The 13,550-nt window shown below is 36.6% G+C and overlaps 1 protein-coding gene across 2 annotated transcripts in view; it reads right to left on the reverse strand.

The window, feature by feature from the left end:
* LRP6 (LDL receptor related protein 6) overlaps window positions 1-13,550 on the reverse strand; it is a 173,166-nt gene that overhangs the window by 22,667 nt on the left and 136,949 nt on the right. For both annotated transcript variants that reach the window (XM_032347330.1, XM_032347331.1), the window contains exons 16-17: window positions 10,382-10,591; window positions 7,577-7,702 (exon numbers count right to left, since the gene is read on the reverse strand). In XM_032347330.1, coding sequence (XP_032203221.1) covers window positions 7,577-7,702; window positions 10,382-10,591 — 336 coding nt within the window. The remainder of the gene's footprint in view (window positions 1-7,576; window positions 7,703-10,381; window positions 10,592-13,550) is intronic.

Below are 13,550 nucleotides of genomic sequence, written 5' to 3' on the forward strand. Positions count from 1 at the left end.
GAGTTACAGACCAATATCTCTACTGAACATGGACGCAAAAATTCTCACCAAGACACCAGGTGAGGATTCAACAGTGAATTAAAAGGATTATTCACCATGACCAAGTAGGATTTATTCCTGGGCTGCAAGGGTGATTCAACATCCACAAATCAACCAATGTGATAACACTATGTTAATAAAAGAAAAGACAAAAACCATATGATTTTTTAAATAGATACAGAAAAAGCATCTGACAAAGTACAGCATTCTTTTTTAATTAAAACTCTTCACAGTGTAGGGACAGAGGGAACATACCTCAATATCATAAAAGCCCTACACAAAAGCCCACAGTGAGTATCATTCTCAATGGGGAAAACTGAAAGCTTGTCCCCTTAGGTCAGGAACAAGGCAGGGAAGTCCACTATCACCACTGTTGTTCAACATAGTACTTATGCTAGCTTCAGCAATCAGACAACAAAAATAAATAAAAGGCACTTGAACTGGCAAAGAAGTCAAACCCTCATTCTCCCCAGATAACATGATACTCTATGTGGAAAACCCAAAAGACTCTACCCCAAAACTATTAAAACTCATACAAGAATTCAGCAAAGTGACAGGATATTAAATCAATGCACAGAAACCAGCTGCATTTCAATGCAAAAAATGAGACAGAAGAAAGAAAAATTAAGGACTTGATCCCATTTACAACTGCTCCCCAAACCATAAGATACCTAGGAATAAGTCTAACCAAAGAGGTAAAGGATCTATACTCAGAAAACCATAGAATGCTCATGAAAGAAATTGAGGAAGACACAAAGAAATGGAAAAATGTTCCATTCTCATGAATTGAAGAACAAATATTGTTAAAATGTCTCTGCTACCCACAGCCATCTACACATTCAATGCAATCCCTATCAAAATACCATCAGAGCTGGAACAAATAATCCTAAAATTTGGAAGGAGCCAGGAAAGACCCTGAATGGACAAAGAAAAGTTGAAAAAGAAAACCAAAGTGGATGGCATCACAATTCCAGACTTAAAGCTCTATTACAAGTTTGTAATCATCAAGACAGTGTGGCACTGGCACAAAAAGAAATGCGAAGATCAATGTAACAGAATACAGAACCCAGAAATGCACCCTCAACTCAATGGTCAACTAATGTTTGACAAAGCAGGAAAGAATATCCCATGGAAAAAAGATGGTCTCTTCAACAAATCGTGTTCAGAAAATTGGACAGCCACATGCAGAAGAATGAAACTGGACCATTTCCTTATACCTTACACAAAAATAGACTCAAAATAGAGGAAAGACCTAAATATGAGACAAGTATCTATCAACATCCTAGAGGAGAAGACAGATAGCAACCTCTGTGACCTGGGCTGCAGCAAATTCTTGCTAGACATATCTCCAAAGGCAAGGGAAACAAAGGCAAAAATGAACTACTGGGACTTCATCAAGATAAGAAGCTTTTGTACAACGGAAAGAGTTCATAAAACCAAAAGACAACCAACAGAATGGGAGAATATATTTGCAGATGTCTTATCAAATAAAAGCCTATTATCCAAAATATTTAAAGAATTTATCATATCCAACACCCAATGAACAAATAATCCAATCAAGAAATGGGCAGAAGACATGAACAGACATTTCTCCGCAGACATACAAACGGCCAACATGAAAAAGTACTCAACATCACTCAGCATCAGGGAAATATACAAATGAAAATCACAATGAGACACCACCTCACACCAGCCAGAACACCTAAAATGAACAAGTCAGGAAACAACAGAGGATGTAGAGGTGAGAATGTAGAGAAAGGGGAACCCTTTTACACTGCTGATGGGAATGCAAGCTGGTGCAGTCACTCTGAAAAGCAGTATGGAGGTTCATCAGAAAGTTGAAAACAGAGCTACCCTATGACCCAACAATTGCACTACTGGGTATTTACCCCAAAGATACAGATGTAGGGATCCAAAGGCACACGTGCACCCCAATGTTTATAGCAGCAATGTCCACAATAGCCAAACTATGGAAAGAGCCCATATGCCCAGTGACAGATGAATAAAGATATGGTATATATATATATATATATATATACACTATGGAATACTACTCAGCCGTCAAAAAAAATGAAATCTTGCCATTTGCAATGATGTAGACTGAACTGGAGGGTATTATGCTAAGTGAAATAAGTCAGTCAGAGAAAGACAATAATCAAATGATCTCACTCATATGTGGAATTTAAGAAACAAAACAGAGGAACATATGGGAATAAAGGGAAAAAATAAAATGAGATGAAATCAGAGAGAGAGACAAACCATAAGAGACTCCTAATTACAGGAAACAACCTGAGGGTTGCTGGAAGGGAGGGAGCAGGAGAATGGAGTAACTGGGTGATGGACATTAAGGAGGGCAAGTAATATAATGAGCACTGGGTGTTATACAAGACTGATGGATCACTGACCTCTACCACTGAAACTAAGAATACATTATATGTTAATTAATTGAATTTAAATAAAAATGAATTAGCAAGCCTGTTACTTCAAGGAAAACAATGGCAAACATCACTGTACTTTTGCAACATATTATAACACTGGAGCTTTCAATCAGAAATTATAATTTTGGGGGCGCCTGGGTGGCTCAGTGGGTTAAGCCGCTGCCTTCGGCTCAGGTTATGATTTCAGGGTCCTGGGATCGAGTCCCGCATCGGGCTCTCTGCTCAGCAGGGAGCCTGCTTCCTTCTCTCTCTCTCTCTGCCTGCCTCTCAGTGTACTTGTAATTTCTCTCTGTCAAATAAATAAATAAAATCTTTAAAAAAAAAAAAAAAAAGAAATTATAATTTTGGAAAACCTGTATCCAACACTTGCAAGCTTGACAGATTCCCCTACTTAAAAAAAAGTTTTTTCTAATGAGATTGGTGGTGATATAAACACGTGATTTTTGATATTGTTTAAAATCTGAAGATCTGGAATTTCTGACTGGAATTCTAGTATTTCCAAATGACCATGGTGTAAAGTTACAAAATCATGCCTGGGTAAAATATCCATTCGGAGCACAAAACAGATCAATGGATTTTAATATAAGAGATTATAAAAAGTTAATATGGTTTCAAATTCCATACAGCAACTTAACCTACAGAAAACTACCACTTGCAATATCTGATACAGAATTCAAGATATATGCAATATTATTTGAAAAGACTATTACTATAGCTCTCTGTTCACCAACTACACTTCTGTCTGAGGCTAAATTTCCTTATGTATTTCAACCAAAATCACATACTATAAGAGATTGAATGCAGAAGCAGACATGAGAATCCTGCCACCACTGAAGAGATTTACAAAAATGTAAAAACAATGTCGCATTTCTCACTAAAATTATTTTGTTTCAGAAAACATAGCCAACTTTAACAGGTTTAACTTGAGAACATGTAAGGGTTTATTATTTTTTTTAATTTTTCAATGTTCTTGGTTTTAATTTCAACCACTAAATATAGATAAACATAACCTATGCAAACAAAAGGTGTTTGGGGTCCTCAATAATTTTTTAAAATGTAAAAGTTGCTGAGGTTCTCTGAGAATTCCCATTCAAGCCCAATTTCCTTGTTTCTGCAAATGAGGATACTGAGGCTCAGAGATGCTAAGTGACTGCCCAAGCTCACAGCGCTTCCTATAAAGAAGTGATAATTTAAAAAAAAAGACAGGACCAGAGGGGCAGTCTCCTTAGTTTTAGCCCACTGCCTCTACTATTATAGCACAGCCGTGCTGACTTCATTTAAAAACCTGTTAGTAAATTTACTAGATAACATAACTTTATTAACATGACTATGGATCAGAAAACCTTTTATCATTTTTTAAAAGATTTTATTTACTTGTTTGAGAGAGAGAGTGGGAGAGAGAAGGAGAGAGAATCTAAAGCAGACTCAACACTGAGCAAAGAGTCTGAAGTGGGGCTCAATCTCATGACTGCAAGATCATGACCTGAGCAGAAACAAGAGTTGAATGTTTAAAACTGAAGCACCCAGGTGCCCCAAACCTTTTATTTTTAAAATGGAGAATACTGTAAATCACAGGTGAACAGTTTGCATGGGGTATTTGAGATAGTATTTAGACAGGAATTTGAACTCATTACGTATTCAGCGTTATAACAGATCATGTGGAGATAAAAATAGGTAAAATATATGGTCCATGTTCTTAAAGAACTTTTAATTTAACTGGGGCTAGGAAGAGACTCATTAGTACAACACAAAACATCATTCTGAATTGCGTATCAGGCAAACTGTGGTAACAGGGCTATAATTCAGAGAAACAGGAGAACAATAATGGCTATTGAAAGTTTAAAGATCATGAGGAGATGCTCCCTGAAAAATAACTAAGGTTTAGGATGGCATGAAAAAAGAAAAAAAAAAAACTCTGGAATACCACAAGTCAGTCCACTGAGGTAAAGCAAAACAGGACGTGCAACAGTAATCATCAAACTCTAAATAGCCAAACAAAAATAAAGTGAGATACAAAAGGCAATGGATAGGTAAGACAGGTTCAAATGAAAACACATCCTGAAAGTCAGGCAGATGAATTAAAATTCTGTATTTCATTTGCCTCCACAGTAAAATCAATGTTAAATTACAAAAACAAAACAAAACAAAAAACACACCTTTTTTATTTATTTACTTGACAGAGAGAGAGAGAGAGAGGATGAGCACAACTAGGGGGAGCAGCAAGCAGAGGGAAAAGCAGGGAGCCCAACTCGGGGCTCGACCCAGGACCCTGGGGTCATGAGCTGAGCTAAAGGCAGATGTTTAACCCGTTGACTGAGCCACCCAAGTGCCCCCCCACCCCCAAAATCTTTTTTTAGAAAAGATCTTATTTCATTTCTTAAATATTTTATTTATTTATTTGACAGACAGAGAGCACAAGTGCAACAGGGGAACTGGCAGAGGGAGAGGGAAAAGCAGACTCCCCATTAAGCAGGGAGCCTGATGTGGGGCTCCATCTAGGATCCCAAGATCATGCCCTGAGCCCAAGGCAAACCCTTAAACTGACTGAGCCACCTAGGCGCCCCTGCAGTTTTATTCTTCAGAACCAAAAAACAAAACAATTAAAATGCCCCTCAACAGAATAAACTGTGGCATATTTTTACAATGAAACACTACTCAGTAATAAAAAGAAACAAATTACTGATACACTCCTCTATATGGCTAAATCTCAAAATCTTAAGTAAGAGAATCAGACACAAAAAGAATACATATGGGGCACCAGGGTGGCTCAGTGGGTTGAAGCCTCAGCCTTCAGCTCAGGTCATGCCCCCAGGGTCCTGGGATTGAGCCCTGCATTGGGCTCTCTGCTCAGCAGGGAGCCTGCTTCCCTCCACCCCACTGCCTGCCTCTCTGCCGATTTGTAATCTGTCAAATAAATAATTAAAATCTTAAAAAAAAAATGCCATGATTTCTACATAAATTTCAAGAACAGGAAAAGCTAAATTATGGGGATAAAATCAGAATAGTGGTTACTTCTAGAAAAGAAGTGGTTATGGAAGGATACCAGGGTACTTTTTTTAATGACAACATTGTATATCCTGGTTTGTGTGTTGGTAACACATTTACTAAAAGGCTCCATTATTTTAATACATATATTTAAAAAAAAAATTTAATACATGCATTTAAAATACTCACTAAATGTGAAGAAAAAACGCAAAGGTCTTTTTAAAAAAAAATATATATATATGTATTTTTATACCTTTTTTTAAAAAAAAAAACATATATTTTTATCCCCCAGGGTACAGGTATGTGAATCACCAGGTTTACACACTTCACAGCACTCACCATAGCACATACCCTCCCCAATGTCCATAACCCCACCCCCCTCCCCCCCAGCAACCCTCAGTTTGTTTTGTGAGATTAAGTGTCTCTTATGGTTTGTCTCCCTCCCAATCCCATCTTGTTTCATTTATTCTTCTCCTATGCCCTTAACTCCCCCTGTTGCATCTCCACTTCCTCATATCAGGGAGATCATATGATAGTTGTCTTCGCAAAGGTCTTTTAAAAGACATTTTCTAAGTGGAAGATGATATCCTTGACTCAGTTTTATCTATGTTACCATTACATAAAAGTAATTTTTCTAAGATTTGCCTTATAGTAACAACCTAGGACCTTGATATGAAAATACTGGCTAATTTTTTTTATTGTGGTAAAATATATGTGACAAAGTTTACTTATTTTTTAAAAGACTTTATTTATTTATTTGACAGACAGAGCAAAGGCAGGGGGAGCAGTAGGGAGAGGGAGAGGGAGAAGCAGCCTCCCCTCGGAGCAGAGAGCCCAATGTAGGGCTCAACTTCCACGACCTGAGCTTAAGGCAGATGCCCAGCTGACTGCACCACCCAGGGGCCCCAACCTTTACTATTTTAACCACTTTCAAGTATACAGTTCAGTGGCATTAAATACATTCACATTATTGTGCAACACTTGCTATTTTGTGGAAAGACACTTCAAGTACCAGAGCTTAACGTTTACCACGTTTACCACGTTTACCACACACATAGTTGCTCTCCCCAACTAAACTAAATGCTCTTTCTCAAAGATCTTCAAATCTCCTAGAGTCCAAGCAGAGTGCCTCACAGCTGCTACTCAATATGTTATTTATTTTTTTTTACAAAAGTAAACTTAGAATAAAATATTCTTATAATACCATCTTATCAATAATTCTGTATTTTGAATGTATAAACCAGTCTTTGTTCACAGAAGTGTGTACTTTATGCAGTTGTCATCATAGAGAAACATGTAAAAAAATTTTTTTTCTATTTAAGCCAAATTTTGGCTACATTCTTTACATAAGTTGATGGTCATAATGTTTAACAGCTGTATAAACTCAGTTATTTTACTTCATTTTCCTATCATTAGAAATTAAATGGCTTTCAATCTATAAACTGCCACTGTAGAGAAGAGTCTTTTCCCTTCAACTGAATTAACTTAGAATTATTGCCAAGAGGAGAATTTCTGAATTAAGGGAGTGAATATTATTACGTTATTTGATGCTACCACACTATGCTTTAACAAAGGAATGTACCAATTTGTTATGCTCTCATGAGTGATTGAACCAATTTCGCTACCATATTATATTAGAGTGATATTAAAAAAAATTTTTTTTTTTGGCTAGGTAAATAAGTAAAAACAATAGGCAACTACCTATAGATGTGAATAAAAGAATGTTCTTTTCACTGGATACATTCCTGGCAATGACACATAAACTTTGTAGAATCTAGAATTCAGTAGATGGAGATTATAGGAGGTAGAATTAATTCATTTTTTCACTCTCTGGGGTGAAAAAAGCTACTTTATTATTAGGAAATGCATTCATTCACAAGATTAATTTCCCCCCAAATAACGGCACTTCTAACTTAGTCCCAGGATAGGTTATGTGCTACCCATCATGATGGATTGATTCACTCTCAAAGTAACCCAAAAGGCTAGGATAGTACAGATGAATGGAATATAAGTGACTAATCAAGTTAGGGGAAAGAGAAACTTCATTGCCAAATCACAGAATGCTAGATTAAGTCACAGAACAGGTTAACTGCACAAGAAAATAACATATTTACCTCCGCATGACAGCTCATCTTGAAGCAGAACCAAATGCATGGGACAAGAGCACCTTGTAGTACCATCTCCTTTTACAAGACAAATATGTGAACAGCCACCGTTATCCTGAGCACAAGGGTGCTGTCCTGAAAAAGAAAAAAAAAGGAGAAAGAAAAGGAAGGGAGGGAAGAAGGAAGGAAAGAAAGGGCAGCTAAGTCAAAATTAATTATTTATGAATTAGCAAGAACACCAAATTTAAAATTACCTTGGACTTAATTCTACTAACAATAGAATATTGTGTATCCTTACACAATTGCAAGGAGGACAATTTAATAATGCAAAATATTTATATCTAACCACTGTCTTTAAATATTTATATATATAAAAAATTGATCATTGAAACTAAAAACATTGCTAGGGAGAATGCAGAAACCTGGACATTATTCTACTTAAAATACAAAAACTCTTCCAAAGATTTTTAACTCAGAAATTCTACCATTCTAACAGATGATTTTATTCAAAAACTGTAGTTTAATGAAATACAGAAATAATGAAATATGGAAAATTAAGAGTTATTATGTTAGAAGAAAAAAGTTCACATGGATTGCAACCACTCATAGACAATCAAAATTATTTGCTTAATCAATTGCAAAAGGTAACTTGCAATGTTACAAATGTTTAATTTCCTTAAATTTGGGCTAAATTAAATAAATACAAACTTGGGCAATTTTTCAAAGTCTGTTTTACAAATTAGACTTAATGAAGTTACTTTGAATTTTCTACTTAGCCTGTGTTACAAGCAACTTGATATCTGTCATCAGAATAGCGGCATCTACTGTAGCCTCCTATTTATTATCTGTGTTCTCAATAACACCTCAGTCCTGCTTCAGTGTGCATGGATGAGACTAAGGGAGGCAGCTATCTGAAACTGAACAGAAGTGTTATACTACACAGATGTCCCAAAACAGACATCAGTTCATACTGCACTAAAACACACAACCTACAAAGTACAACATTTTAATTCCATGACACTTTTTTTTTTTTAAGATTTTATTTATTTGAGAGAGAGCAAAAGAAAGAGAGATCACAGAGGGAAAAGGAGAAATAGACTAGCTGCTGAATGGAGAGCCCAATAAAAGGCTCAATCCCAGAACTCTAAGATCATTACCCAAGCTGAAGGCAGACACTTAACGAACTGAGCTACCCAGGCACCTCCTCCCGGCCATGACACTTCTGATAAACAAAAATCTCACTCTCTTTAAAGTCATTAGAAATTTGAAAAAATGCTTTTCCAAGTCTAAGACCATATTTAAGTGTCTAATTATTAAAAAAAAAAAAAAAAAGACATTCCCCCCTAAAATTCTGAAAACCTCCAAGGAGATTTTCTGCAATAAAATATTCATTTGTCAAGTGAATAAATAGCTTAGAAATTAAGGCCTTATTTCTATTAAATATTCAGCTTGAGTCACATGTCATAAATTAGAATGACAACAATTCTAACTCTAATTCTCAAATGTCTCTAACTTCTAAAAGCTCATCAACAGTGACAACAAAATGAAGACTTGAACAAGCAATGGTGTTCCCATTCCACTATTCTCCTTTCATATTCCAGTCTGATTTGAAAGCATCAGGTTGAGAAGTTAAGGAGTTCAATAGTTCTCTCTTTAATATTTCATTTAACATTAGCATTCCTGGGACAATCACATAAAACCCATAGTAGTAACTGCTATGAGAAGTCTTTTGAAATTAACAAGAAATTAAGGCAAGATGATTAGCCATATTCAAAAGCTTTCAGAAAAATTTGAGTACTTTTCTAAGATGAGAATACAATTGAGAAATTTATCTAGAAGAAAACAAAGTATCCATTAAGCAATCTTCTCTAAGTTCACTTCAAAAACTTCTGAACACACTAGTTTTTGTTTTTGCTTAATAAAGTTATTCCAAGATAACTATATTATTATACAAATACAATTTTTGTTCTTGTTCAAACTATGGGGGCACACAGGGAACAAAAAAAAAATACATACTTTATACCACTATTCTTAAAGGGGTTCAAGATTTAAAAAAAAAAAAAGCATGACAAGCAGTCTCTCTCTCTCTCTCTCTATATATATATATATATAAAACATAAAAATATAGGGGCGCCTGGGTGGCTCAGTGGGTTAAGCCTCTGCCTTCGGCTCAGGTCATGATCCCGGGGTCCTGGGATCGAGCCCCTCTTCGGGCTCCTTGCTCAGCAGGGAGCCTGCTTCCCTTCCTCTCTCTCTTCCTGCCTTTCTGCCTACTTGTGATCTCTCTCTGTCAAATAAATAAAAAAAATCTTCAAAAAAAATTAAAAAACATAAAAAATATATAAATATATATTATATATATAAATATCTGAGGAAATTTTTGAAAATGAGCCAGACCATTCCTTTCCCCCACTCCTGTTTTATGGGGAAAAGGTGTTTAATTTGAAAAAGCTCCCAGGTGAGTTCGATGTAAGGCTTTAAAAACACAGTTTAAAAAATTGGCAAGATTAAAAGTGCACGAAAATCTTTAAAGAAAAGGGTGAGAAGGAGCACCTGGGTGGCTCAGTTAACTGTCTGCCTTTGGCTCAGGTCATGATCTCAGGGTCCTGGTACTGAGTCCCTCAGAGGGGAGGCTGCTTCTCCCTCTGCCCCTTCCCCTGCTCTTGCTCTCTCTCAAATAAATAAAATCTTATAAATAAATAAATAAGTAAAATTTTAAAAAGGTAAGAAGACAGACAGGAACATCTTAATTCAGTCTTAATTTCTTACAATAAACATGATTCCTGCAATTATCAGTCTGCCATCAGCACTTACTATATTCCTGAAGGTTCAGCTCTTTCACTGCATGAATGTCACTAAGCTGGGCAATTCGAGCCTGGACTTTGGTTCTACCCTCTCGACCTGTCATGTCAATTTTTTCAATCATTTGCTGCTGCTTATCAATCCAATATAGCCAGTTTTCAAACACAGTCAGTCCCACAGGCTGTAAGATATTGGAGTCTTCTAATACTATCCGGTTGGCACCTTGGAAAAGAGAACATTCAACAGAAATGATTCATGTAGGTCAAATCAAACATTCAGCAACTACTTTTGATTCCGAAAGTACTGAAATGGAAAATATAAGGTATCTACCACAAAAATTAAAACGCATTCTGAAAAGATATATACATACCACAGAACAGACTAGACATTTAAATACAAACAAAAGCAAGTAAGTGCCCAATACATAGTAAATACTCTAGTTCAAAGAAACATAGAAAACACAGAGTGTTTTTCAAAAATTTTTTTAAAGGCAGAGTCCACTTTTCAAATTACATTTTATGAAAAGCCTTAACATATAAATCAGATAAAAACGGACTTCTTTGGATAAAGCAGTGGTGGTGAGCCCAGAGCTCTGAGCTCTTGGCCTCCCCTATTGCTGAGTACACCTGAGGCCTCTGTGAAGAACCACTCCACCCTCACGCCTTCTGGCCACTCAGAACACAGAAAAAATGACTGATTCAAAGATTATCTGGTTCAAACCACACCACAAAGTAAGAAGTCTTTCTACAACATCCCAGACATGGGATGTTAAATCTTAACAGGCAACCGTTCTACTGTTGAACTATATGGAAGTTCTTTCACACAGTGTGTTGAAATCTGTGCCCCACTCTCTCCATCCCCATAGTTTCTCCCTCATTCAAAAAGAAAAAAATATATTCATTCCCCCTACTCCCCATAATAGTCCTTCAAATAGCTATAGAACATTTTCCTGCTACCTAAGTAATGAGAATTTAATTAAAAAAAAGGGCCTTAGTTTGTATTTTAGAAATATCAGGGGAAGTTCTAGGAAAGAGGCAAGCATAATGCTAAGTTTGATAAAGGGAGAAAAAGGGGGAGATGCTCCAGATGAGAAGTCACTGCCTAAGTCAACATTCAGATCAAGGGTGGGTTAAACACAAATTTTCTTAGGCTCCTAAAATTTGTAGTAAAAAGTTAAGGTAAAACCCCATAAAGACAAACAAAAAAGCAGAGCACAAAATGATACAAAATTCAGAAATTGGAGAAGACCAGGGACATAGTAGCCCATAGAAAACTAAAAGCCTGCAGTTCGTGAAGCCAGCAACAAAATCAATTAGCTCAGGAACTGGGAGCACCAGGTAATTCAAAACAAAACAAAGGGAGGAGTTACATGGTTGGGGCTGAGAGAAGAGGGCTGAGTGAAAATAAGTATAAGAAGTTATTCAGCTCCTGGGTCTCCTCCCTTCCTTTATCAGGAGACCGAACATATACTTTCTAAAGAGGATGAACTAGATTTTAACACACCAGGCAAAGACAAAGAGGTGGTGCCATACATGGGATTTTACAGGGGCATTGAACATATACTTTCTAAAGAGGATGAACTAGATTTTAACACACCAGGCAAAGACAAAGAGGTGGTGCCATACATGGGATTTTACAGGGGCATTGATTAAAAGTCTACTTTCTAATTGGTGAGACTCTCCATTGTAAGTTGTCTCTTTTCCCACTAGATTCCACGAATTCTAGCAGCCAGCTTTTATCCTCCTACAGAAGACTTTCCTATACCCCTATAGAAAAAACAAACCAACAACAGCAATAATCAAATAAAAACCCTGAAGTTTCCAAGAGAAACAAACTTCAGACAGTGTCACCTGGGAATCCCATTAGAAAACAGCCAGGTGTCCTTAAGATTCCTACTCCTTCACAGGCAGCAGCAATGGGAAAGGCAGCATTTTTAATGCCTCACTATTAAATATAGACAACTAAAGATCACCAGATATTTAAGGAAAACAACTTTTAAATTCAAAGTCCAAAACGAATAAATAGAATAAAGGAATTTAGAAAAACAGATGCAATTAAAAGCAGAAAAAACCCCCAAATCAATAGCAACAAAACCCTAAAAAACATGCTGTTTTGATGGGAGCAAGACATCCACAGAACATAAGAGTCCTTGGAAATTAAAAATATGATACCTGGGTGGGGGGGGGGGGAAGAGGTTTGGAAAAAAAATTTGAAAAACTCTCTCAGAAAGCAGAACAAAAAGATAAAGAGACGGGAAATGAGTGAGAAAAACACAGTTATAGTCAAGATCCAACAACAGAGTAGAAGTTCCAGAATGAGAAAACAGATCATAAGAAACATTAAAACACACACACACACACACACACACACACACACAAAAGAAACCCCTATCCAAAAACCAGCTTTCCAGAACTCAAGATGTAAGTTTCCAGATAGAGAGGACTTGCCAGTTCAATGAAAGAAAGAGACAAAGAGGGAAGTCAGGGAGAGATCACACAAAGGCACATTATCATTAAATTCTACAACATCTGGGAAAAAGAGAAGATATTAAAAGCTTCTGGAGGGGAAAATAAAGGATCACATAAAAATAGTCAAGAATCACAATGACATCAGACTTCCCAACAACATGAGATGCTTGAAGACAACAGAGATAGTTCTGCCTTCAAAACTGGGAGAAAACAGTTATAAAACATGAATGCTATATACATCTGAATTATCAACCAAGTCTGAGGGGAAAAAAAATTCAGACAAATACAAAATATTTTAACCTCCTATAAACTCCCTTAAGAAGCTAAAAGAGGGGGCACCTGGGTGGCTCAGTGGGTTAAAGCCTCTACCTTCTGCTTGGGTCATGATCCCAGGGTCATGGGATCAAGCTCCACATTGGGCTCTCTGCTCAGCAGGGAGCCTGCTTCCCCCCCCCCCTCTTTCTGCCTGCCTCTCTGCCTGCTTGTGATCTCTGTCTGTCAAATAAATTAATAAAATCTTAAAAAAAAAAAAAAAAAAAGAAGAAGCTAACAGAGGATGTGTTCTAGCAAGAAAAAGAAATTAGCCAGAGAAATGGAATCAAGTAAATAGGTTTCAGCACCAAGGAGACTGGCAAGTACATTACCAGAATTAATAGTGAAAAGAAGTTGGCCTAAAAAGCAAGAAAATTCACACTGGAGCAAATGATAAAGAA

Source organism: Mustela erminea, chromosome 6 (genome assembly GCF_009829155.1).
Source record: "Mustela erminea isolate mMusErm1 chromosome 6, mMusErm1.Pri, whole genome shotgun sequence".
NCBI classification, from domain to species: domain Eukaryota; kingdom Metazoa; phylum Chordata; class Mammalia; order Carnivora; family Mustelidae; genus Mustela; species Mustela erminea.